Genomic DNA, 25,414 nt, shown 5'->3' on the forward strand with positions numbered 1-25,414 from the left:
GGCTCAGTTTAATATTAAAGTTCTCAACAGAAACACTGAAGAGCTTTTGTATTATATATGTATATAATATTATTATTATAGTATTATATATACATATAATTGAGTATTATATCACTGTATTGAACAGTTATTAAAGTAGGGAAGGGTGTTTTATAAGTAAGCTTATTGAAACTCGTCTTATTATATGTAAGAATGTATGTAAGATTCAGGGGTAGGACACGATAAGTGTTCACACTGCAAAAACTCAAAATCTTACCAGGAATATTTGTCTTATTTCTAGTCAAAATGTCTAATTTTTAGTCCAAAATCTCATTACACTTAAAACAAGAGTCATTACCAGATAACTAACTCGTTATTTGACAATTTTCACCTGTTTTAAGTGAATTTTCACTTGAAATAAGTGGAAAAATCTGCCAGTGGGACAAGATTTATCTTCTCATTACAAGCAAAAAAATCTTGTTCCACTGTCAGATATTTCTACTTATTTTAAGTGAAAATCTACTTGAAACAGGAGAAAATTGTTGTTTTTTTCCAGTGATGAGTCTTGTTTTAGTGTAATGAAATGTTTTGATAAAAAGTGAGACATTTTAACTAGAAATAAGACAAATATTCTTGTTATGATTTTGAGTTTTTGCAGTGTACTTCATTCCTACTCCGTTTCGAGTATGTTGGTGGATCCGTGAGGTCTGCCTAAGTGCTGTACACACACACACACACACACACACACACATATATATATATATATTTGTATTCTGTTTTTTAACTTTTCTGTACTCTTTTTTTATAATGCATGCTCGATATAAAATCTTCAAATCAAAAATCAAATCCCCAGATTTGACATGTTGCTCCTTAATCCGTCACACGAACCCGGCGAGGGTTGAGCTGAAACTCCTGATGCATCCTGGGAATCCACATCCCGGGAATCAACCTCCCGGTCTGGGGTGTGAAGGGCGGCAGATCTGAGAAACAGACTGAGTCACTGCCTGGAATGATCCAACAGATGGATGGATAACACGGCCCGGTTCATTGATCTGGGGGGAATCACGGATTCATCTTTCCCGTTTCCCGGCTCTAACGGCCAGCAAGGTTTCCTCCCCATCAGGGCTCAAGCCTCCATGGGGCCCTCTATTAGTGCCAATAATACTGATTATTGATTAGGGGTGTAACGATACACTCATCTCACGATACGGTACGATACGATACATGATATTGAGGTCACGATAACGATACGATACGATATTATAGCTGTATTTTTTTAACAACCTTGAATGAGGAACATATGACTGGAAAAAATTGTCTTTTATTTGAAAGACACAAAATACAAAACAATACTGTGCGTTTGCCCTATTGTTACAGTTTGTAATGCTTTATAACTGTTTAAGTTTTAAAGAGAAAGCCAGGCCAAACATTTTCCACAAACTGAACTAAAAGTAAATGTCAGGTTTGCATTATGCATCTTCAGTTTCATACAAGTACAAATATTTTGCCACAAACTGAATAGTTTCTCTCATGTATGATTTGACTTTTTTCTTTTCCAGAAATTTAACAACTTGAATTAAATAAATAAATAAAAGTAAATAAATAAACTATGAAAAGTCCCAAACTCAAAATGCAACATGACTGTTATTTATTATAGCTTGACAGAGCTAAAGCTTGACAGAGATATGATTTATTGCTACAGTACATGTTATTTGTCCTTGAATAATGTTTGATGTTTTTTATCTGTGCTGTATTTATTTGTACCAAGGAACTGCAGATGCAAATTAGCCTAAGGCTAACTCTGTAGCAATGCATCAAATGTTTACATTTATGTTTTTAAATACAATTTCAAGAATAAAGTCAAAATTTTGCCTTTTTTCTCAACATTTCAACTTTTTTCTCAACATTTCAACTTTTTTCTCGAAATTGTACTTCAACTTTATTCTCGACTTTCCAACTTTTTTCTCTACATTTCGACATTTTTTCTGGAAGTGCATAATGAAAAAAAAATCTTCCTCCTCTAAAATATTATTTTAATTTTTTTCCTGCCTGGCCCTAATACTCTTCCATAGATAATGTATTAATCATACGGAAGAGTATTAGGGTCCGGCAGGAGAAAAATGAAAATAATATTTTAGAGGAGGAAGATTTTGTTTTCATTATGCACTTCCAGAAAAAAGTCGAAATGTCTGGAATAATGTTGAAGTACAATTTCGAGAAAAAAGTCGAAATGTTGAGAAAAAAGTCAAAATTTTGTGAATAAAGTTGAAATGTTGAAACAAATTTTGACTTTATTCTTGAAATTGTATTTTAACATTAATCTTGACATTTCAACTTTATTCTCGTCATTTCGACTTTTTTCTCGTCATTTCGACTTTATTCTCGTCATTTCGACTTTTTTCTCAACATTTCGACTTTTTTCTCGAAGTGCATAATGAAAAAAAAATCTTCCTCCTCTAAAATACTATTTTTATACTCTTCCGTAGATAATGTATGAATCATTACTCACACATAAAAAAATTATTTTATTTTAATTTTTTTAACTCTTGGGGGCCCCTAGTGGTCACGGGGCCCAAAGCAGCCGCTCAGTTCGCCTATGCCTTGGTTTTCTGGTTTTCCCTGAACCGTTCCCTCCATCTTTCCTCCAGGCTCCCTCAGCGACAAGAACGTGTACGACTGGAGCTCGGAGGAGGAGGAGCCGGACGGCCGGGCCCGGCCCGTGCAGGTGCTGCTGGTCAAGGACGACCACACCTTCGAGCTGGACGAGGCGGCGCTGAGCCGCATCCTGCTGGCCCAGGAGGTCCGGGACCGAGAGGTGGTGGCGGTGTCGGTGGCCGGGGCCTTCCGCAAGGGCAAGTCCTTCCTGATGGACTTCATGCTGCGCTACATGTACAACCACGTGAGTCTCTGCTTAGGACAGTGAGAGCGTTTACATGGGAGGTTTTATTCCTCTTTAATTCAGAACTAAAATTAAATCCGATTTAAAATGAGTAAAAATTACCATGTAAACACCTAATTCCCAATGAAAATGGCCATTCTGAATTAAGCTTAATTCCGAAGTAAGTGGCTGGTTTATTCCGATTTTAAATTCGAATATAATAATTCCGCGATCATGTATACACTCATTCCGCTTTAAATTAATCCTTAAGCGCTGCTCGTTCCCTCGCCCGCCTGTCTCCATGACGCTTACACTGCAAAAACTCAAAATCTTACCAGGAATATTTGTCTTATGTCTAGTTAAAATGTCTAATTTTTAGTCAAAAAATCTCATTACACTTAAAACAAGAGTCATCACCAGAAAAATAACTTATTTGACAATTTTCACTTGTTTCAAATAAATTTTCACTTGAAATAAGTAGAAAAATCTGCCAGTGGAACAAGATTTATCTTCTCATTACAAGCAAAAAAATAATGTTCCACTGGCAGATTTTTCTACTTATTTTAAATGAAAATCTACTTGAAACAGGTGAAAATTGTTGTTTTTTCCAGTGATGAGTCTTGTTTTAAGTGTAATGAGATTTTTTGACTAAAAATGAAACATTTTAACTAGAAATAAGACAAATATTCTGGTTAAAGGCTGAAATATGCTTCTGCGTCACACCAACGCAGAGCACACGCCGCAGCCGTGACGCCGTGCTGAACCCTTCTGACTTCTCCGTCTCTCCATTTGGTCGCGGTGCAGTACCCCCCGCGGCCACTAGTTAGCGATCTTTTTCTGAATGGTTTATCCGACTTTTTCCGGTCACAGTAAATCAAAGAGATAAGGACAACTATTGTGCAAAAAACAAAAACAAAAAAAATCACATATAAACGAAGAAAGAGCCCTGGAAGTTCACTACTGATTCAAACCGGAAACCGGAAATGCTTCGCTTTCAAACGAACCAATCACAGCCCTCTCGGTCTGCGTGTGGACGGCGTCTCCTCGACGCGTAGTTACAATTTTCAGGAGGTGCACGTCAGTGACGGCGCAGGTGACGGCGTGTCCTCTGCGTCGATCTAAACTACACGCCGTAGGCACGGCGTCATTTAGACGCAGAAGCATAATTCAGCCTTAAGATTTTGAGTTTTTTTGATTTTGAGCAGTGTAGTAAATGTTACTGATTTAAATTGGACTGAATTTGGAGATGAAACCTGAATTTTAAACATTAAAGATTGAAATTACATTATTTACCATTAAAGTAATCAGATTACATCGTATATCAGCATCACTGAAATGGACCTGATGCTTAATCAATCACAACGATATGCAAATATTATTCATATATTTATTCAAACAAGGCCGTTATAAACACAAAACTGTAATTAAATACAGATGCATGCAGATGCACCAAAACAAAAGCTAGTTCACAAGTTGCTAGTTGCTAGCTACTAGATTGTGGGGGTACTACTTAGTATTGCCCACATGATGTTTTTGTTAAATAAATGGCACATTAAAAAAGAAAAGGTGGCTTGTCTGAAGCTGTATTTGCCCAATACTGACACTGACTATGATCAGATGACTTTTATCAGGTTTTTACACACGAGAGAAGAAGAAGAACAATAAGAATAAAAGTGGGCGTGTCATCCTTTGTGACTAACCGTCTCATTAATCTGCTGTTGTGGTTCTCAGGCGTCGGAGAGCTGGTTCGGAGACGGAGACGAGCCGCTGACCGGCTTCTCCTGGCGGGGAGGATCAGAGAGAGAAACCACCGGGATCCAGATCTGGAGCGAAGTCTTCCTGGTGGACAAACCTGACGGCAGAAAGGTGAGAGGCTCGTCCTGCGGGATCAGAGACTTAATTAAACGGGATAGAGATACTTTAATCATCTATTTACACCTGTCTTTACTACGGAAGAGTATCAGGGCCAGGCAGGATTATTTGAGAGTGGAAGATTTTTTTTTATTGTGCAACTTCGAGAAAAAAGTCGAAATGTCGAGAAAAAAGTCGAAATGTCGAGATTAATGTTGAAATACAATTTCAATTTCGTCTTTTTTATCGACATTTCAACTTTTTTCTTGAAATTGTACTTCAACATTATTCTCGACATTTCAACTTTTTTCTCGAAGTACATAATGAAAAAAAAATCTTCCTCCTCTAAAATATTATTTTTATTTTTCTCCTGCCTGGCCCTAATACTCTTCCGTAGACAATGTATGAATCATTACTCACACATAAAAAAATTATTTTATTTTAATTTTTTAACTCTTGGGGGCCCCTAGCGGTCACGGGGCCCTAAGCAGCCGCTTAGTTCGCCTATGCCTATGAGAAAAAATATTTGAGAGTGGAAGATTTTTTTTTATAGTGCAACTTCGAGAAAAAAGTCGAAATGTCGAGAATAAAGTTGAAATACAATTTCGAAAAAAAAGTCGAAATGTTGTGAAGAATGTTGAAATACAATTTTCGAGAAAAAAGTAGAAATGTCGAGAAAAAAGTCGGAATGTTGAGATTAATGTTGAAATACAATTTCTAGAATAAAGTGTCGAAATTTTGTGAATAAAGTCGAAATTTCAAGAATAAAGTTGAAATACAATTTCGAGAAAAAAGTCAAAATGTCGAGATTAATGTTGAAATACAATTTCGAGAAAAAAGTCGAAATTTTGTGAATAAAGTCGAAATTTCGAGAATAAAGTTGAAATACAATTTTGTGAATAAAGTGGAAATGTCTCCTCTGGCCAAATCCAGTTATGAGAGCGACTGACAGCTGTGCAGAAGTTATGCAACTGCATATGTGTGATATGAGTTTCAAATCCATATCGTAAAGCCAATCTATCGGCCTACGAGGCATTTAGTAAAGACAGTCACATGCGCTGTTTGTTATAGTCTCAGAAAGTTGACTTTATTCTCGACATTTCGACTTTTTTCTCGAAATTGTACTTCAACATTAATCTCGACATTTTGACTTTTTTTTTCGACATTTCGACTTTTTTCTCGAAGTGCATAATGAAAAAAAAATCTTCCTCCTCTAAAATATTATTTTTATTTTTCTCCTGCCTGGCCCTAATACTCCTCCGTACTTTACCGCCTTCTAATGTTTGATAATTAATATAACTAATGATTAAACCACACAGGTTGCTGTGCTGCTGATGGACACGCAGGGAACGTTTGACAGCCAATCGACGCTCAGGGACTCGGCCACCGTGTTCGCGCTGAGCACCATGATCAGCTCCATGCAGGTAAAACCATGATCAGCTCCATGCAGGTAAAACCATGATCAGCTCCATGCAGGTAAAACCATGATCAGCTCCGTGCAGGTAAAACCATGATCAGCTCCATGCAGGTAAAACCATGATCAGCTCCATGCAGGTAAAACCATGATCAGCTCCATGCAGGTAAACCCATGATCAGCTCCATGCAGGTAAAACCATGATCAGCTCCATGCAGGTAAAACCATGATCAGCTCCATGCAGGTAAACCCATGATCAGCTCCATGCAGGTAAAACCACCATGATCAGCTCCATGCAGGTAAAACCATGATCAGCTCAATGCAGGTAAAACCATGATCAGCTCCATGCAGGTAAACCCATGATCAGCTCCATGCAGGTAAAACCATGATCAGCTCCATGCAGGTAAAACCATGATCAGCTCCATGCAGGTAAAACCATGATCAGCTCCATGCAGGTAAAACCATGATCAGCTCCATGCAGGTAAAACCATGATCAGCTCCATGCAGGTAAAACCATGATCAGCTCCATGCAGGTAAAACCATGATCAGCTCCATGCAGGTAAAACCATGATCAGCTCCATGCAGGTAAAATGCATGTAAACTAAGTTTCCATGCAGTCAATAACCCTTTTAAAACCGGAATATTAGTAATAACCCGGTTTTGCACGGCCATGTAAACACCAATAACCCCTTTGAATAACCGGAATTTGCTCATATTCCGGTTTTTAAAAACCCAAATATGAGCCCTGGGTTACTCCTTTTCTAACCCGAATATTTGGTCATGTAAACACCAAACAGAATATCTCCATCAAACAGAACAGGAATTTGTTTTCTGCACATGCTCTGTTCACAAGGAATCCTGGTCTATTGAGTCCAGGAAGTTCTTATAAACACAGAGAAACACAAGACCAGGAGGAGACTAATCACTTCATAAATTTAATGAAGGATATGAACATTTCTGCATTTGTAGATGGTAGAAAGTACCGGGATAGAAGATTTACAAGAAGGTGAGCAAAAGGTTGCGCAAAGCAGCATTTGTAGGAACGCCAGACCAGATCAAGCTCCGCTGGAAGACGCTGAAAAAGGAGAACTACAGTGACAAGAAACAAAACGGCTTCTACTGGGCTGTTGATTATCCGCCGTGCTGCTGTTATTGTTGTTGTTTTGGATTTGGATCCAGGAAGAAGAAGCAGAAATGACGGGAATTGCGTCAATACTTTCTCCGTGCGTTGCTGGTTTGATCCAGATATCCCAAATGATTAATTACCATGTAAACAGGGATAATAACCCTGTTTGCTCACGCATGGAAACAGATTATTCCCAATGTTTCAGTAACCGGAATATTGACCTTAACCTGAATTTTGACTGTAGGTAAACATAGTCAGTCTGTACAGGGTCCTGGTCCTGGTCCGGGTCTGTAGTTCCAGGGACGTCAGTCCGTCCTCGACCGACACCGAAATATATCAGAAGTTTTAGTCTCGTTTGTTCTCTGACTGTTGAATCATTTTTGTTTCGATAGACGTCAACAACTAAACTCCATTTCTTTCAGGTTTACAACATCTCACAGAACGTGCAAGAGGACGATCTTCAGCACCTGCAGGTAAAAAAGACAAAACCCAGAAATCCTTTTACCAGATGAAACAGTCAGTCGAAATAAAACAAATAGAACATATTTACATGCTGGTTCAATACCGAAATTATACCACGCCATGCAAATTTATATAATTCAGTCATTCTTTTGATAATATTAGACTTCTGATTGGCAGTTGGCTTAGCCAATGGCCAGCCACTATCATGTCCGTTACGCTAGAAAGCTTAGCGAGGACATTGTCAGTATCGGCTAAACGCAGCGGTCATTTCTGATTTCACCACTGGAATGACATTTGAAACCGGATGTTAGCAACACCTAACTTTGATTGACATGAGGTGGGCGTCCAGTACTTCTGCAGTCGTCTCTCATGAGAACTGCAACACCACTGCGTTACGTAACGGCAACGATAGTCAGGTTGTAGAGATCGCCAGATCCGAACACAGTGCATGATGGGAAATGTTAGCAAAGATAGTAGTGAGCATCATTTGTTTATCGCTATATACTATACTACGATAAACCTTATATAACTATATACATTTGTTTTACACATTTATTTAATCAATTATATGTTATATTTAAAATAGATTAAGCTACTGGTAGCACAGTAGCTAGCTCTCAAAGTAGCCACAATCTCTTATGGCGGCTAAGAGCTAGTTATTAAGCTTTAGCTATTAAGAGCTAACTATTAGTAGTTACCTATTAAGCGTTAGCTAATAGGAGTTAGCTATTAAGAGTTAGCTAATAATAGCTAGCTAAAATTAGGTGGCTCCTGGTAGCTAATCTCTCTTACTAGCTTTTAGCTGTAAGAGAGACCAAACTAAATTACTACTAGCTAGCTACCAAGAGCTAGCTCTTGGTAGCTTAATCTAGGAGCAAGCTGCTAGCTCCGAGAGCTCATTATTCTTTCATCTACACTAATATTAGTATTTGAGTCTATGATTTTACCTGAAACAGAAACATAAATACTTTGGTGGATAGGAGGCTTAAAAAATAAATAATTAAATTTAAAAAGAATGCAAAAGAACTTTTCTTTTCTCGACTTTGCTCTTTATGTTTTAATGAATGTGGTGCAAATGATTTCAGAACTTTCATCTCTTTATTTCAGCTTTTTACCGAGTACGGCCGGCTAGCGATGGAGGAGACGTTCCTCAAACCATTCCAGGTACGCTGTTGCATTTACACTCGTTTGGATGTAATCGTTAAGGAAATATGCATCAGTCTGAGTAGCGTAAAATGTGCAAATCAAAAAGTAATTTCTTTACCATTTTGGAAAGATGAATGTCAACAATGGCGTCATAAGTGATGAGAGGTGGTGATGGTGTACTCTTTCCTAGTCCATGATCTTCCTGGTTCGGGATTGGAGTTTTCCGTATGAGTTTCCCTACGGACAGGAGGGAGGCATGAAGTTCCTGGAGAAGAGACTGAAGGTCGGTGGAATCCCTCCATGAGATGTTTGACTCTCAGTGTCAGTCCCGAGTCCTGAGCTTTGTTTCCGTGTTTGTGCTGCAGATCTCGGAGAACCAGCACGAAGAGCTGCAGAACGTGCGTAAACACATCCACTCCTGCTTCACCAACATCTCCTGCTTCCTGATGCCTCACCCCGGCCTCAAGGTGGCCACCAACCCGCACTTCGACGGCAGGATCAAAGGTACACACGCTTTTCTCAGATTAGAAGTGCGGCAAAGTCTGACGACCCACTAAAACCAAGCAGACAACACAGCACCAACAGGTAGACTTGTAGTCCAGACCCCCTGAACCGAGACCAAGACATTAACGAGACCAGAGAGTAACAAGACCAAGTAAAGACCAAGACTAGTTCAGCCCAAGACCAAGACAAGACCAAGACCGAAACCAAGACTAGTTCAGCCCAAGACCAGGACCAAGACCAAGACCAAGACCAAGTCAAGACCTAGACCAAGACAAGACCAAAACAGACCAAGTCAAGACCAAGACCAAGACCAAGACAAGACCAAGACCAAGACCAAGACTAGTTCAGCCCAAGACCAAGACCAAGACCAAGACCAAGACCAAGACCGAAACCAAGACTAGTTCAGCTCAAGACCAAGACCTGGCGAGACTGAGACGAGACCAGGACCAGGAAAAACCGGTCTGGAGAACTACGATTCTACTAACAGGCTGTTGTGTTTCCCGTCCAGAGATCGATGGCGAGTTCATAAACAACCTGAAGGTTCTGGTTCCGTGGCTCCTCAGTCCCCGTAACATCGACGTGAAGGAGATCAACGGCAGTAAGATCACCTGCAGAGGTCTGGTGGAGTACTTTAAGGTCAGAGCCAAGGACTGATCCTTCTGCAGAGATACGTTTTACCCCTGAAGGTTATTTCCCCTCCTGATCGGGTCTTTGACCCGTAGAAGCAGAACACTCTGCTCAGGTACCACACTCGTGTTCTCGCCGTTCTTGTGTTTCAGGCGTACATCAAGATTTACCAGGGGGAGGAACTGCCACACCCAAAGTCAATGCTCCAGGTACGTTCTTTTTAAAAAAAATCTAAAATGAAAACTTATTTATTCAGGGTGGCTTTTAATACCCAGTAGTGCGGCGACACTTTTTTATACTTGATGTTTTATATGTTCATATGTTTTATTCTTGTTTTATTTTGTTGTATGTTATGTAAAGCACTTTGGTTCACCTCTAGGTTGATGTAAGGTGCTATATAAATAAAGTACATTTACATTTACATTTACATTCTTCTTTAACCCTTTAAGACCGGCTGGAGCGCCGGCGCCCTCCGTTAGCATATTGATTTTAAAAACATACAATTACAACCAAATAAAACTTCTTTCTGCATGTTAAACAGGAAGAATTTCACTTACATATCCTGTATTCAGTGTCCCAGCATTTTAATCCATTAAATTGTCTGGAAAAATCACATAGTAATTCAGTAAAATTGCGGAAATCTTCATGATTGACATCGTGGGTTATTTATGGATCTGGTACGTGTTCACAGCACGTCCTACGTTGACGTACGTCGACGTACATCATCACGTTGTCAAATCGTGAAAATTTCTGATATAAAGCACGAACAAGAGTGCAAATTCAAACGGACTAGTTTCCCATTTGGATTTTTTCACGCAAAAAAGGAGGTGACGTCATTCCCCCGGGAAACTAGTACGTTTGAATTTGCGCTCTTGTTTGTGCTTTATTTTTTTATTTTTTTTTTTTATTGATCTTTTTATAAGAAACAACATACACTTAACACATGGAAACGTGTAGTCGAACAGACGCATTATACATTGTCTCCTTTTTTTTTTTTTTTTTTTTTAAACACACAAAACCTAACAAAGGAACAGAGTCTCTGTAGCGTTAAAAATTAAATAAACAGATGAGCAAGAAATGAAACTGGAAATAAATAAAACATAAAAAAAAACAAATTAAGGAGATGAAAAGAAAATTAAGGGAGGGGGGGGGTCAGTCGGTGGGTAGAGTCTTCAACGCGGTAAAGTGGTCTATGAACGATTGCCATTTGTGAATGAATTTAGCTGAGTTGCCTTTTACAGAGTATCTCACCTTCTCCAATTTAAGAAAAAACATAACATCACTAAGCCAAATAGAAATAGACGGGGACCTGGGGGATTTCCATGAAAGTAAGATACGACGTCTTGCTAAAAGGGATGTGAAAGCCAATACTTCTGACTGTGTGTGGCTGATATGTGAGGAGTCGACAGTGAGTCCGAATATTGCTAAGAGAGGGGCCATAACAACTTTTTTACCCAGAACTTTAGACATGATCACAGAATAATCACTCCAAATTTTCTGTAACCTAGGACAGGAGAAAAACATATGACTTAAATTGCAGGGAGAACCCTGGCATCTGTCGCATAAGTCTGCAACATTCGGATATATTTCCGATAATCGGGATTTTGATAGGTGGGCTCTATGCAGCACCTTAAATTGAATAAGTTCTAGTCTAGCGCAAGGCGTGCTAGATCGTATGCTACGGATAGCTTTATCCCACAGCTCCCCTGTGAAGTCAAGGCCCAACTCTCGTCCCCAACCCTCCCGAGCTTTATCTACAGAATGATCATCAAATGTCATACACAGTGCATATATCTTAGATATCAGAGACTTTTGACTGAGTTTCATAGTTAGAAGATCATCCCACGGTTGGTTCGCAGGAAGGGAAGGGAAGCATGGAAACAAAGCAGAGGCGCAATGTCGAAGCTGGAAGTAGCGAAACAAATGGGAGGCAGGCAAATTGAACTTTGACCTCAGATCTGAGAATGTGGAAAAGATACCATCCTTATATAGATCCCTGAAGTGCTTAATGCCCCGGTTGTACCAAATCATAAAAGTGGTGTCTATTAGTGATGGAGGGAACAGATGATTCTTAGTAACAGGTGTATAGATGGATGGAGAAGCAAATTTAAAGTGGCGCCTAAACTGTGACCAAATCTTAAGGGAGGAAAGCACCACAGGGCTATTTGTAAACTTAGAGGGATTCAATGGTAAAGAGGAGGAGAGTAGGGCCGTTACAGAGGATGAAGAGAGTGACTGAGCCTCCAATCTGCACCATAATAACTCAGGAGACTGAAGCCAATAAATTAGTTTGTGAATATGCGCTGACCAATAGTAAAGCATAAAGTTTGGTAGTGCTAGACCCCCATTAAATTTAAATTTTTGGAGAAGCGAATACCTCACTCTGGGTGTCTTACCGGCCCATAAAAAGTTGGAAACAATTTGGTCAAGTGATTTAAAAAAAGATTTTGGTAGAAATAAAGGAGTGCATTGGAACAAAAAAAGAAATTTAGGCAATACAGTCATTTTCACTGTGTTAATTCTTCCTATCAGCGACAGTGGTAGGGAGTTCCACCTCTGTAAGTCCGCCTTCACTTGAGTTACCAGTGAGGAAAAATTAGCGGTGAAAAGAGAGGGCAGAGTGCGGGTCACATTAATCCCTAAGTATCTAAAGCCCGACGGGCTGAGTTTAAAGGGGATATCAGGTTGTTTGAGTTGTAAAGCAGAGGAGTTTATGGGGAAGCATTCACACTTGTTAAGATTGACCTTATAGCCGGAGAAGGATCCATAATTCTTCAACAGAGATAATATTGGTGCAATGCTGGTTAAAGGGTCAGATACATATAAAAGGAGGTCGTCTGCATAAAGTGACAATTTGAGTTCCACATTGGACCTAGAGACTCCGCGAAATAGAGGAAGAGTTCTTAGAGCAATTGAAAGTGGTTCGACGGATAGAGCGAATAGCAAAGGGGAGAGAGGGCAGCCCTGTCTTGTGCCACGTGATAATGTAAAATAAGTGGAGTAGTTGTCATTGGTGTGAATGCTGGCCTGAGGGGAAGTGTAAAGAAGTCTAATCCACGATATAAACCTGTGTCCAAATCCGAATTTATGAAGTGTTGCAAAAAGATAGTTAAATTCGACACGATCAAACGCTTTTTCAGCATCAATTGCGATAACAACTTCAGGGAGTGGAGAAGAATCTTTAGAGAGAATCACATTAAGAAGTGTACGAACATTATAAAAGAGCTGGCGTCCCTTGATGAAACCATTCTGCTCCTCAGATATGATGCTAGGAAGGATCTTATCAAGACGAATTGCTAGTGCTTTGGCTAAAATTTTGACATCCACATTCAGTAAAGACAAGGGCCTGTAAGAAGTGCATGATTCAGGGTCCTTGTCCTTCTTCAAAAGGAGGGCAATGGACGCCTGCATTAAAGAGGGAGGCAATGAGCCATGATCAAGGGACTCATTGTACATTGAAAGTAAAAGGGGGGCTAATTTGTCTTTGAATTTTTTGAAAAACTCAGCTCCGAACCCATCGGGACCAGGGGCCTTGTTGCTTTGCGTAGCTTCAATGGCGGCAGCAATTTCTTGCAAGCTGAAAGGAGCATCGAGGCCATTAGCCACATCCAAATTAATAGTAGGGACAGTGATATTATCAAGAAAGGAGGTCATTTCTGCTGTGTCAAGTGGAGATTCTGACTCATAGAGAGAGGAGTAGTATGACTTAAAAATTGTGTTGATGGCGATTGGATCGGTGGTAAGTGTGCCATTAGAATCTCTAATGCTGGGAATCAGTCTCGACGTTGCTTGCCTTTTTAATTGGTGAGCCAATAACCTGCTTGGTTTATCGCCGTGTTCATAATAGTTGGCATGAGCGCGTAATAGGAGCCGTTCAGAATCGGCTGTCGCTATAAGATCGAATTTTGACTGCAAATCAAGCCGTTGTTTCAGTAAACTCGGACTTGGGTTAACTGAGTTTAGTCTGTCTGTGTCCTGAATTTTAGATGTGAGCTCCTGTAATGTAGCCCTGCGGATTTTACTGGCGTATGCTGAATAAGAGATAATCTGTCCTCGCAAATATGCCTTGAGTGATTCCCATACTAGCGAAAAACTGGTAGAGTCTGTTTTGTTTAATGCAATGAAATCATCTATTGAAGCAGATATAGAAACATTAAATGCATCGTCGGATAAAAGCAATGGATTAAACCTCCAGGGAGAAGAAAAACGGGGGCGCGATGTTATATTCAAAGTTAGAGGGGCGTGATCCGAAATAACAATTGGGTGGTATACGACAGAAGTAACTTTGGGGAGAAGAGAGCCATCAACAAATTGTTTGTGCTTTATATCAGAAATTTTCACGAAAGATTACTCAGCAGCAACCCACACAAACCACACACACTCACTATACAACCTACACACACACACATAACGGTTTACCGTGAGCAAAGCATATCGGCCGATATTGGTCGCTGAAATCGGCCGATATTTGGTCGCTGAAATCGGCAGATATTGGTTTCTGAAATCGGCCAATATTTGGTCGATGAAATCGGCCGATATTGGTCGCTGAATTCGGCCGATATTGGTCGCTGAAATCGGACGATATTGGTCGTTGACATTGGCCGATATTGGTTTCTGAAATTGGCCGATATTTGGTCGATGAAATCGGCCGATATTGTTCGCTGAAATCGACCGATATTGTTCGCTGAAATCGGCCGATATTGGTCGTTGACATTGGCCGATATTGTTCGCTGAAATCGGCCGATATTGTTCGCTGAAATCGGCCGATATTGTTCGCTGAAATCGGCAGATATTGTTCGCTGAAATCGGCCGATATTGGTCGCTGAAATCGGCCAATATTGGTCGCTGAAATCGGCCGATATTGGTCGCTGAAATCGGCCAATATTGGTCGCTGAAATTGGACGATATTGCTTGTTGAAATCGGCCAATATTGGTCGCTGAAATCGGACGATATTGGTCGTTGACATTGGCCGATATTGGTCGCTGAAATCGCCCAATATTGGTCGCTGAAATCGGACGATATTGGTCGTTGACATTGGCCGATATTGGTCGCTGAAATCGGCCGATATTTGGTCGCTGAAATCGGCCGATATTGGTCGTTGACATTGGCTGATATTTGTTCGCTGAAATCTGCCGATATTTGGTCGCTGAAATCGGCCGATATTAGTCGCTGAAATCGGCCGATATTGGTCGCTGAAATCAGCCGGTATTTGGTCGCTGAAATCGGCCGATATTAGTCGCTGAAATCGGCCGATGTTTGGTTGCTGAAATACATATCCAAGCCCACACTCACACACATAACAGTTTACCGTGAGCAAAGCATATCGGCCGATATTGGTAGCTGAAATCGGCCGATATTGGTTTCTGAAATCGGACGATATTGGAAAAATGTAAAAATATACTTAGGCGGACTCACCAACTGCATGTTAAACAGGAAGAATTTCACTTACATATCCTGCATTTAGTGTCCCGGCATTTTAATCCATTAAATTGTCTGGAAAAATCACATAGTAATCCAGTAAAATTGCGGAAATCTTCATGATTGACATCGTGGGTTATTTATGGATCCGGTACGTGTTCACAGCACGTCCTACGTTGACGTACGTCGACACGTACATCATCACGTTGTCAATTCGTGAAAATTTCTGATATAAAGCAAAGCACGAACAAGAGCGCAAATTCAAACGGACTAGTTTCCCGGTTGGATTTTTTTACGCAAAAAAGGAGGTGACGTCATTCCCCCGGGAAACTAGTCCGTTTGAATTTGCGCTATTGTTCGTGCTTTATATCAGAAATTTTCACGAAAGATTACTCTGCAACAACCCACACAAACCACACACACTCACTATACAACCTACACACACACACATAACGGTTTACCGTGAGCAAAGCATATCGGCCGATATTGGTCGCTGAAATCGGCCGATATTGGTCGCTGAAATCGGCCGATATTTGGTCGCTGAAATCGGCAGATATTGGTTTCTGAAATCGGCCAATATTTGGTCGATGAAATCGGCCGATATTGGTCGCTGAATTCGGCCGATATTGGTCGCTGAAATCGGACGATATTGGTCGTTGACATTGGCCGATATTGGTTCCTGAAATTGGCCGATATTTGGTCGCTGAAATCGGCAGATATTGGTTTCTGAAATCGGCCAATATTTGGTCGATGAAATCGGCCGATATTGGTCGCTGAATTCGGCCGATATTGGTCGCTGAAATCGGACGATATTGGTCGTTGACATTGGCCGATATTGGTTTCTGAAATTGGCCGATATTTGGTCGATGAAATCGGCCGATATTGTTCGCTGAAATCGGCCGATATTGTTTGCTGAAATCGGCTGATATTGGTCGCTGAAATCGGACGATATTGGTCGTTGACATTGGCCGATATTGTTCGCTGAAATCGGCAGATATTGTTCGCTGAAATCGGCTGATATTGGTCGCTGAAATCGGCCAATATTGGTCGCTGAAATCGGCCGATATTGGTCGCTGAAATCGGCCAATATTGGTCGCTGAAATCGGACGATATTGCTCGTTGAAATCGGCCAATATTGGTCGCTGAAATCGGACGATATTGGTTGTTGACATTGGCCGATATTGGTCGCTGAAATCGCCCAATATTGGTCGCTGAAATCGGACGATATTGGTCGTTGACATTGGCCGATATTGGTCGCTGAAATCGGCCGGTATTTGGTCGCTGAAATCGGCCGATATTGGTCGTTGACATTGGCTGATATTGGTCGCTGAATTCGGCCGATATTGGTCGCTGAAATCGGACGATATTGGTCGTTGACATTGGCCGATATTGGTTTCTGAAATTGGCCGATATTTGGTCGCTGAAATCGGCAGATATTGGTTTCTGAAATCGGCCAATATTTGGTCGATGAAATCGGCCGATATTGGTCGCTGAATTCGGCCGATATTGGTCGCTGAAATCGGACGATATTGGTCGTTGACATTGGCCGATATTGGTTTCTGAAATTGGCCGATATTTGGTCGATGAAATCGGCCGATATTGTTCGCTGAAATCGGCCGATATTGTTCGCTGAAATCGGCCGATATTGGTCGCTGAAATCGGACGATATTGGTCGTTGACATTGGCCGATATTGTTCGCTGAAATCGGCAGATATTGTTCGCTGAAATCGGCTGATATTGGTCGCTGAAATCGGCCGATATTGGTCGCTGAAATCGGCCGATATTGGTCGCTGAAATCGGCCAATATTGGTCGCTGAAATCGGACGATATTGCTCGTTGAAATCGGCCAATATTGGTCGCTGAAATCGGACGATATTGGTCGTTGACATTGGCCGATATTGGTCGCTGAAATCGCCCAATATTGGTCGCTGAAATCGGCCGATATTGGTCGTTGACATTGGCTGATATTTGTTCGCTGAAATCGGCCGATATTTGGTCGCTGAAATCGGCCGATATTAGTCGCTGAAATCGGCCGATATTTGGTCGCTGAAATCGGCCGATATTGGTCGCTGAAATCAGCCGGTATTTGTTCGCTGAAATCGGCCGATATTGGTCGCTGAAATCGGCCGATATTGGTCGTTGACATTGGCCGATATTAGTCGCTGAAATCGGCCGATGTTTGGTTGCTGAAATACATATCCAAGCCCACACTCACACACATAACAGTTTACCGTGAGCAAAGCATATCGGCCGATATTGGTAGCTGAAATCGGCCGATATTGGTTTCTGAAATCGGACGATATTGGAAAAATGTAAAAATATACTTAGGCGGACTCACCAACTCGTGTTTTTGCCTCAATTTAGATTCTTTGGAAAATGTTGAAATGATGTAAATATGGATTTACCTGTTTTGACCTGACTGTAAACTATCGCCCTCGCAGGCCACAGCAGAGGCGAATAACTTGGCAGCGGTCGCGGCGGCGAAGGATCTGTACAACAAGAAGATGGAGCAGGTTGGTGGCGTTACACTGCAAAAACTCTAAATCTTACCAGGAATATTTGTCTTATTTCTAGTTAAAATGTCTCATTTTTAGTCAAAAAATCTCATTACATTTAAAACAAGTCATTACCAGAAAAATAACTTATTTGAACATTTTCACTTGTTTCAAGTAGATTTTCACTTGAAATAAGTAGGAAAATCTGCCAGTGGGACAAGATTTATCTTCTCATTACAAGCAAAAAAATCATGTTCCACTGGCAGATTTTTCTACTTATTTTAAGTGAAAATCTACTTGAAACAGGTGAAAATTGTTGTTTTCTCCAGTGATGAGTCTTGATTTAAGTGTAATGAGATTTTTTGACTAAAAATTAGACATTTTAACTAGAAATAAGACAAATATTCTTGTTAAGATTTTGAGTTTTTGCAGTGTGAGCTCTGGTGTCAGATCGGAGCGGCGGTTCCACCGTCCAACCCTTTCCTCGCTGCCCGCAGGTCTGTGGAGGTGACCGGCCCTTCCTGGCGCCCAGCGAGCTGCAGGCGCGGCACGCCGCCATCCGGGACGAGGCCCTGCAGCTGTTCCGCGGCGTGAAGAAGATGGGCGGCGAGGAGTTCAGCCGCCGCTACCTGCAGCAGCTGGAGGCCGAGGTGGACGAGGTCTTCGTCCAGTACATCAAGCACAATGACTCCAAGAACATTTTCCACGCCGCCCGCACGCCGGCCACGCTGTTCGTGGTGATCTTCGTCATGTACGTGGCGGCCGGCATCACGGGCTTCGTGGGCGTGGACATCATCGCCAGCCTGTGCAACATGATCCTGGGGCTGGCGCTGATCACGCTCTGCACCTGGGCCTACATCCGCTACTCCGGAGAGTACCGCGAGCTGGGAGCAGTCATCGACCAGGTGGCCGGCGCGCTGTGGGACCAGGTGAGTCCCGCAACGCCGCTCCCATCCACACGCGGTCCAACACTGCAAAATATTAACAGGAATATTTGTCTCATTTCTAGTTAAAATGACTCATTTTTAGTCAAAAAATCTCATTACACACAACAAGAAAAAAACAACAATTTTCACCTGTTTCAAGTAGATTTTCACTTAAAATACCGTATTTTCTGGACTATAAGCTACTTTTTTCATAGGTTTTCAACCATGCAGCTTATACAAAGGTGCGGCTATTCTGTGGATTTTTCTTCCACCGCTCGGGGCGCTCTAACCGGAATTAGAATCAAAACTAAGACAAAAGAAGAATACGCTACTTCTTCTTTAGCAGATAGAAGTAGAAGCAGATTTCAAACAGATAAATAGATAAATAAATACTGGTTATTTTCTCTTGGTTCTTTCCCGTTTTAATCAGCAAAGTTGCTGCCGTGTTAAAAGACACTGTTAGGAAAGGATCTATTTAGGTACAAACATGTACATCATTTACAGTTCAAAATCCTTCTGTACATGTAGTAAATATATAATCTAACAACATAAATATCTGCGGCTTGCATATCTTTTTTTTTTTAAATAGAGCGGGTGCGGCTTGTATGAAGGTGCGGCTTATAGTCCAGAAAATAGTAGAAGTAGAAAAATCTGCCAGTGGAACAAGATTTTTTTGCTTGTAATGAGAAGATAAATCTTGTCCCACTGGCAGATTTTTCTACTTATTTCAAGTGAAAATTGACTTGAAACAGGTGAAAATTGTCAAATAACAAGTTATTTATCTGGTGATGACTCTTGTTTTAAGTGTAATGAGATTTTTTGACTAAAAATGAGACATTTTAACTAGAAATAAGACAAATATTCCTGGTAAGATTTTGAGTTTTTGCAGTGAAGCCGACTCTGCAGGAGTACCGGGCAGCAGCGGTAATCAGGCTGCAGGCGGCGGGCGACCTTTGACCCCAGCTGCCACCATGTTAAAGTGGCCTATTAGCCGCGGGGAGCTATTAGCCTCCGAGGGAACCACCTTTGCCTCCGGACTCTGTTAGCAGAACCTGGAGCTGGTCGCGCCGGTCTGTCACGCTACAAAAACTCAACATCTTAACAAGATTATTTGTCTTATTTCTAGTTAAAATGTCTCATTTTTAGTCCAAAAAAAATCTCATTACACTTAAAACAAGACTCATCACTGGAAAAAAACAACAATTTTCACCTGTTTCAAGTATATTTTCACTTAAAATAAGTAAAAAAATCTGCCAGTGGAACAAGATTTTTTTGCTTGTAATGAGAAGATAAATCTTGTGAAAATTGTCAAATAAGTTATTTTTCTGGTAATGTCTCTTGTTTTAAGTGTAATGAGATTTTTTTGACTAAAAATTTGACATTTTAACTAGAAATAAGACAAATATTTCTGGCCCTATTGTATCTGTAGGAGATGTCCTTGTTTTTTTCCTCGTTTTTATTTTTCTGACGAAATGAGGGCCTTTTTTCCCCCTAAACGTGCCCCAAAAGTCACCAAATTTTGCACCAAGCCAGGCCTGGCGAAAAATGTTATATTTAATGGTTTGCATTAATGGGCGTGGCCTAATGGCTCAACAGCGCCCCCTAGAAAACTTTGTGCCTCAAGCTCCACAATACGGTTTGATGTACATGCACGGAAATCGGTACACACCTGTATCATGTCACAACTTAAAGAAAAGTCTCTTGGCTCCATGGCCGAAACCAAACAGGAAGTCGGCCATTTTGAATTAATCGTGTAATTATGGCGCAATTTATGCCATTCCTTCGGCCGTTAATACGGTCCGAACTGTAACGTGCACCCAGGTGTGTTATACATCAAAATGAGCGTCTCCATCCTGCGACGATGGGCATTAGTTTTCTCAGTCAAAAGTGTTACCGTGGCGACGCTAGACGCCAAAAAGCGCGCCCCCCCCTTCATCTGATTGGTCCATATTTGATAGTTCCTACTTTCTGACATAACTTTTGAATGGTTTGACATAAAGACTCGTGGGTGATGTCATCGGACTTAATTTTGAGTCCTCGACCTTTGCTGGTGCAACTTAGTCCCGCCCCTTCTTCTGATTGGCCGATATTTTGATAGTCCCTATTTTTTGCCATAACTTTTGAATGGTTTGACATAGAGTCGTGGGTGGTGTCATCGGACTTAATTTTGAGTCCTCGACCTTTATAGGGGGAAATTGCACGCGCGAGGGCCCGTTCATCACTGCCTGCAGCTTTAATTTTACCTTATTTTTGTCCCACATTTGAATCCTCATCAGTCTTTCTGAGTAACGTGTATGAGACATTTGAACCACTAGGGGGCGACACGTCCCTGTGGATCAGCAGCAGAGCAGCTCTTCCTCTGCATAGACACATATACGTATATATACGTATATATGTCTACGTTCCTCAGGTCCGGAGGGCCAGCAGGGTCTTGAACAGTCCTGACTTGCTGCATGTGTTTCTGCTTTGGTGTGATATTCGTGCATTTCCACTCACTCTGTGTTTGTTTACTTCTCTTAATGCCTCTCCAGGGGAGCACGAACGAGGTGAGTTTGAGCAGGAATGGATCTCAGTGAAAATATAAAAGAGCCATTTCCCAGAAAAACTGCTTGTGTCGCTGTAACTGGTAAATAATTCAGTTCTCCAGACCAACGGTCTGTCTGACCCGAGAGGCTTCGGCTCAACTTGTGTAATGTTCACAGCTTTTTTAAATCATCTTCAATGCCAACAGCCCATAATGAACCATGATTCATTTTAAATTACCTACATACCTCCTTTTTACACTGTGAAGTTTTATATGACTTACAAAAGTCTCTCTTTGATCTACAACACTGTTCCCAATAAAATGGATCAGTTCTGAAGCAGAACAAACAAACTAGACCAATTACTGAAATAGAAATGCCAATTTATGTGTTTTGGAGACACTGCGAGGGGGTAAACACTTAAAAATGACGCAGAAATCTAGTGGAGTGAATCTAAACTTGAATCTGCCGTTTTCTCTGACAAATTAGCGTAATAATTTTAAACGTAGTTCGTAGAAAGAGCCGTAGAATAAAGTTGGGAGATGCTGAATGAAGGCCAGAATTCAAGGCCTGGCATGACCTCAAATGACCTTCAGTAAGCCCCGCCCACAAACTCAGAGGAGCCAATGGCTGCTGAGTATCAGCTCTGCAGGGACCAGAACTCGGCTGTTTTGGATTAAATTGACTATTTATCATCCAGGAGATCAACAACAATGTTGAAATTTGTTCCGAAGAAAATCTGCAAACGTTACCTAAAGTTATTTAATCACATTTGTTAGGCTACGTAACAACGCTGCCTTTGTCATACGTTTAGCTCAAATTATGGAGTTAAGTGTTTTCACCACATAATGAATGGGTAAAATGTTTTTTTTTAGACATTTTACTGTTTTTTTTCTTTAAAAATTAAGTTTTTCTTTGGGATATTTAGGTTTTGTGTTATTTTAGTGGTTATGGAAACGCAGTTAAAGTTAGCAACGGTAGCTAAGGGGGGCGGGGTTTCAGGGAGGAGCTGTTAATGACGTTGGCTCGATGACGGCGGAAAAGCAGCCTATGAGGTTTCTTGGAGAATAAAAGCTTAAAGGGGACCTATCATGAAAAACAGGTTTTTTCTTTCTTTAACATATATAAAGTGTTCTCCCCTCAGCCTGCCAACTCAGAGAAGGAGGAAAGAAACCAAATTCTGCAGTGTCTGTACAGCCGCCCGAATGATCGTCCAGTGTGATGTGGATCTACGAGCCAATAAGATTCTGCTCCTGTCGTTACGTAACCAAAATGCAAACCACGCCCACAACTATAAAACCGTGTAACTGCATGAGCGTCCGACTATCGTAGCACTGCGTGACATCGGACGCTCTCTGTCCATCTCCCTCCAGCAGCTGAACTTTATTGAGGTTTTTGCAGTGAAATGAGGAGGAATCATAGAGATAACTTCTCATTTCAACTAACTGGATCAGCCGTTCCTCATCATGACTGTTTCCTACAGCGCTTTCAACCGGCTTTCAACGCGAGCGACAGGAAGAAAATAGAAGCAGGACGTCCGACAAATGTTCAGCTCAAAACGGCAGCGCTGCGTCCAGTTAGGACAGTCCAATAGAAAATAAAGCAATGGAATTAATTTTGTCGCTGAAGCTCGCTCGTATTGCATGCAGTTAGGACACGGTGTAAAGGCTGATTTCTGGTTCCACGTTACACCAACGCAGAGTCTACGGCGTAGGATCTGCCTCGATTTAACGCAGAACCATAAATCAGCCTTAACTCCGCCGGCCGGAGCTTCCACCATTTTTTCGTAGCGGTGTATCACGTCATTCAGGCAGCCAATCAGCTCAGAGCCTCATTATCATAGCCCCGCCCACTCAGAATCCCTCATAGATAATGAGGTTAGAAACGGTAAAGATAAAGACATGGCCCAGAGGCTGAATTTCTCATTTATATAGAAAAAACAATCAAAAGCTTGTTTTTCAGACATTCAAGGCCTGTTTAAAATAGACATTAAATGCCTTAATAGGTCTCCTTTAATTATCTGTGTCTCTTTGCTCCTCAGGCTCTCTACAAGCTGTACAACGTGGCGGCCAATCACAGGCACCTGTACCACCACGCCTTCCCCGGGCCTCAGATGGACGAGGCGTCCGAGGACGAGGACAGGAAACGGGACTGATTAACGGCCGAACACGGCAGGGACTTAACTCGGGGAGGAGGGGGGGAACCCTCAACCCACCAGGCGCTGGTTTATTCTGCTGCCGACCGGCACACACCGCCAGTGGAGTCACAACTTAAGTCTTTATTCTACGTAACGGGTTCCGGTCCAGAGTCGGATGCAGCGCGTCATCGTCTCTTCACGTCTTTTATCATGTACAGACGCCCAACTCCAGTCAGCTGTTTCCTTCACCAGACGGGAGTTGTTTCAATCATTTGTTTGCAGGCGATTATTTTAAAAATCATAGCCAAATCTGTAAGGAAAAAAACAACAAACATTTGTGATGATTGTTTTGTTCTTTCGAGTTTAGTGCCGTTTGTAGGCAGAAGCCAAAATATGTACCGTGTTCACCAATGAAGCAGCCATACGCATGGTAAATGTTCATGTTTGTCATCTTTAAGCTCTAAAATCAACGTTACTTCATAAAAAAAAATGTTTTGATGGTTGTGACAAAGTGGTATTGTGCCATATCATGTAAAAGTAATTTCATCATTTCTTCACTGCAGCCAGGCGCTATAGGAGGCGCGTTTGTTGGTCAGTCGCGCGTCAGGGAGGTACGGAAGAGTATCAGGGCCATGCAGGAGAAAATATATTTGAGAGGGGAAGTTTTTTTATATTGTGCACTTCAGAGAAAAAAGTCGAAATGTCGAGATTAATGTCGAAATACAATTTTGAGAAAAAAAAGTTGAAATGTCGAGACTAATGTTGAAATACAATTTCAAGAATAAAGTCGAAATTTTGTGAATAAAGTTGAAATTTCGAGAATAAAATTTAAATACAATTTCGTGAATAAAGGCGAAATGTTTCCTCTGGCCCATCAAATCCAGTTAGGAGAACGACTGACAGCTCTGCAGCAGCAGCCGTAACTACTGTAACTACACTGCAAAAACTCACAATTTTACAAGGAATATTTGTCTTATTTCTAGTTAAAATGTCTCATTTTTAGTCAAAAAATCTCAGTCATTACCAGAAAAATAACTTATTTGACAATTTTCACCTGTTTCAAGTACATTTTCACTTGAAATAAGTAGAAAAATCTGCCAGTGGGACAAGATTTATCTTCTCATTACAAGCAAAAAAATCTTGTTCCACTGGCAGATTTTTCTAATAATTTTAAGTGAAAATCTAATTGAAACAGGTGAAAATTGTTGTTTTTGCCAATGATGAGTCTTGTTTTAATTGTAATGAGATTTTTTTTAACTAAAAATGAGACATTTTAACTAGAAATAAGACAAATATTCTTGTTAAGATTTTGAGTTTTTGCAGTGTATGCAGCAGCAGCCATGACTAACTTACATCCTTGGAGTGGAACGTTAAGGGTACATTTCTGAAGTTATGCAACTGCATTTGTGTGATATGTGTTTCAAATCAATATCGTCTCGACATTTCGACTTTTTTCTCAAAATTGTACTTCAACATTATTCCCGCCATTTCGACTTTTTTCTCGAAGTGCATAATGAAAAAAAAATCTTCCTCCTCTAAAATATTATTTGTATTTTTCTCCTGCCTGGACCTGATACTCTGCAGCTCTGCAGGGGTTTGCGCATCAGAAAGAGTGACGTCGGCTTAAAGTTTGCAGCAGAAATCACCCCTCACTTTTATGCATTTTTTTAGTTTTTTGTAAATACGCAGCGTTCCCAGCGAGCTAGGGAAACGGGACAGCGGGAGCTTGCCTTTGTAAACAAGGAGCCTTTTCCCTTTTTTTATTTGCACTGCAAAAACTCAAAATCTTAACAAGAATATTTGTCTTATTTCTAGTTAAAAGGTCAAATTTTTAGTAAAAAAATCATTATACTTAAAACAAGACTCATCACTGGAAAAAAACGACAATTTTCACCTGTTTCAAGTAGATTTTCACTTAAAATAAGTAG

The 25,414-nt window shown here is 40.9% G+C and overlaps 1 protein-coding gene across 1 annotated transcript in view; it reads left to right on the forward strand.

The window, feature by feature from the left end:
* atl1 (atlastin GTPase 1) overlaps nt 1-24,149 on the forward strand; it is a 26,750-nt gene extending 2,601 nt beyond the window's left edge. The window contains exons 2-14 of the mRNA XM_061742974.1: nt 2,628-2,878; nt 4,589-4,723; nt 6,028-6,132; nt 7,671-7,721; nt 8,818-8,874; nt 9,047-9,139; nt 9,222-9,360; nt 9,869-9,996; nt 10,140-10,196; nt 17,848-17,919; nt 18,399-18,830; nt 21,359-21,373; nt 23,391-24,149. Coding sequence (XP_061598958.1) covers nt 2,628-2,878; nt 4,589-4,723; nt 6,028-6,132; nt 7,671-7,721; nt 8,818-8,874; nt 9,047-9,139; nt 9,222-9,360; nt 9,869-9,996; nt 10,140-10,196; nt 17,848-17,919; nt 18,399-18,830; nt 21,359-21,373; nt 23,391-23,504 — 1,649 coding nt within the window. The 3' untranslated portion in view covers nt 23,505-24,149. The remainder of the gene's footprint in view (nt 1-2,627; nt 2,879-4,588; nt 4,724-6,027; nt 6,133-7,670; nt 7,722-8,817; nt 8,875-9,046; nt 9,140-9,221; nt 9,361-9,868; nt 9,997-10,139; nt 10,197-17,847; nt 17,920-18,398; nt 18,831-21,358; nt 21,374-23,390) is intronic.
* Nucleotides 24,150-25,414: the final 1,265 nt, after the last annotated feature.

This window comes from Cololabis saira, chromosome 16, assembly GCF_033807715.1.
Source record: "Cololabis saira isolate AMF1-May2022 chromosome 16, fColSai1.1, whole genome shotgun sequence".
In the NCBI taxonomy this organism is placed as follows: domain Eukaryota; kingdom Metazoa; phylum Chordata; class Actinopteri; order Beloniformes; family Belonidae; genus Cololabis; species Cololabis saira.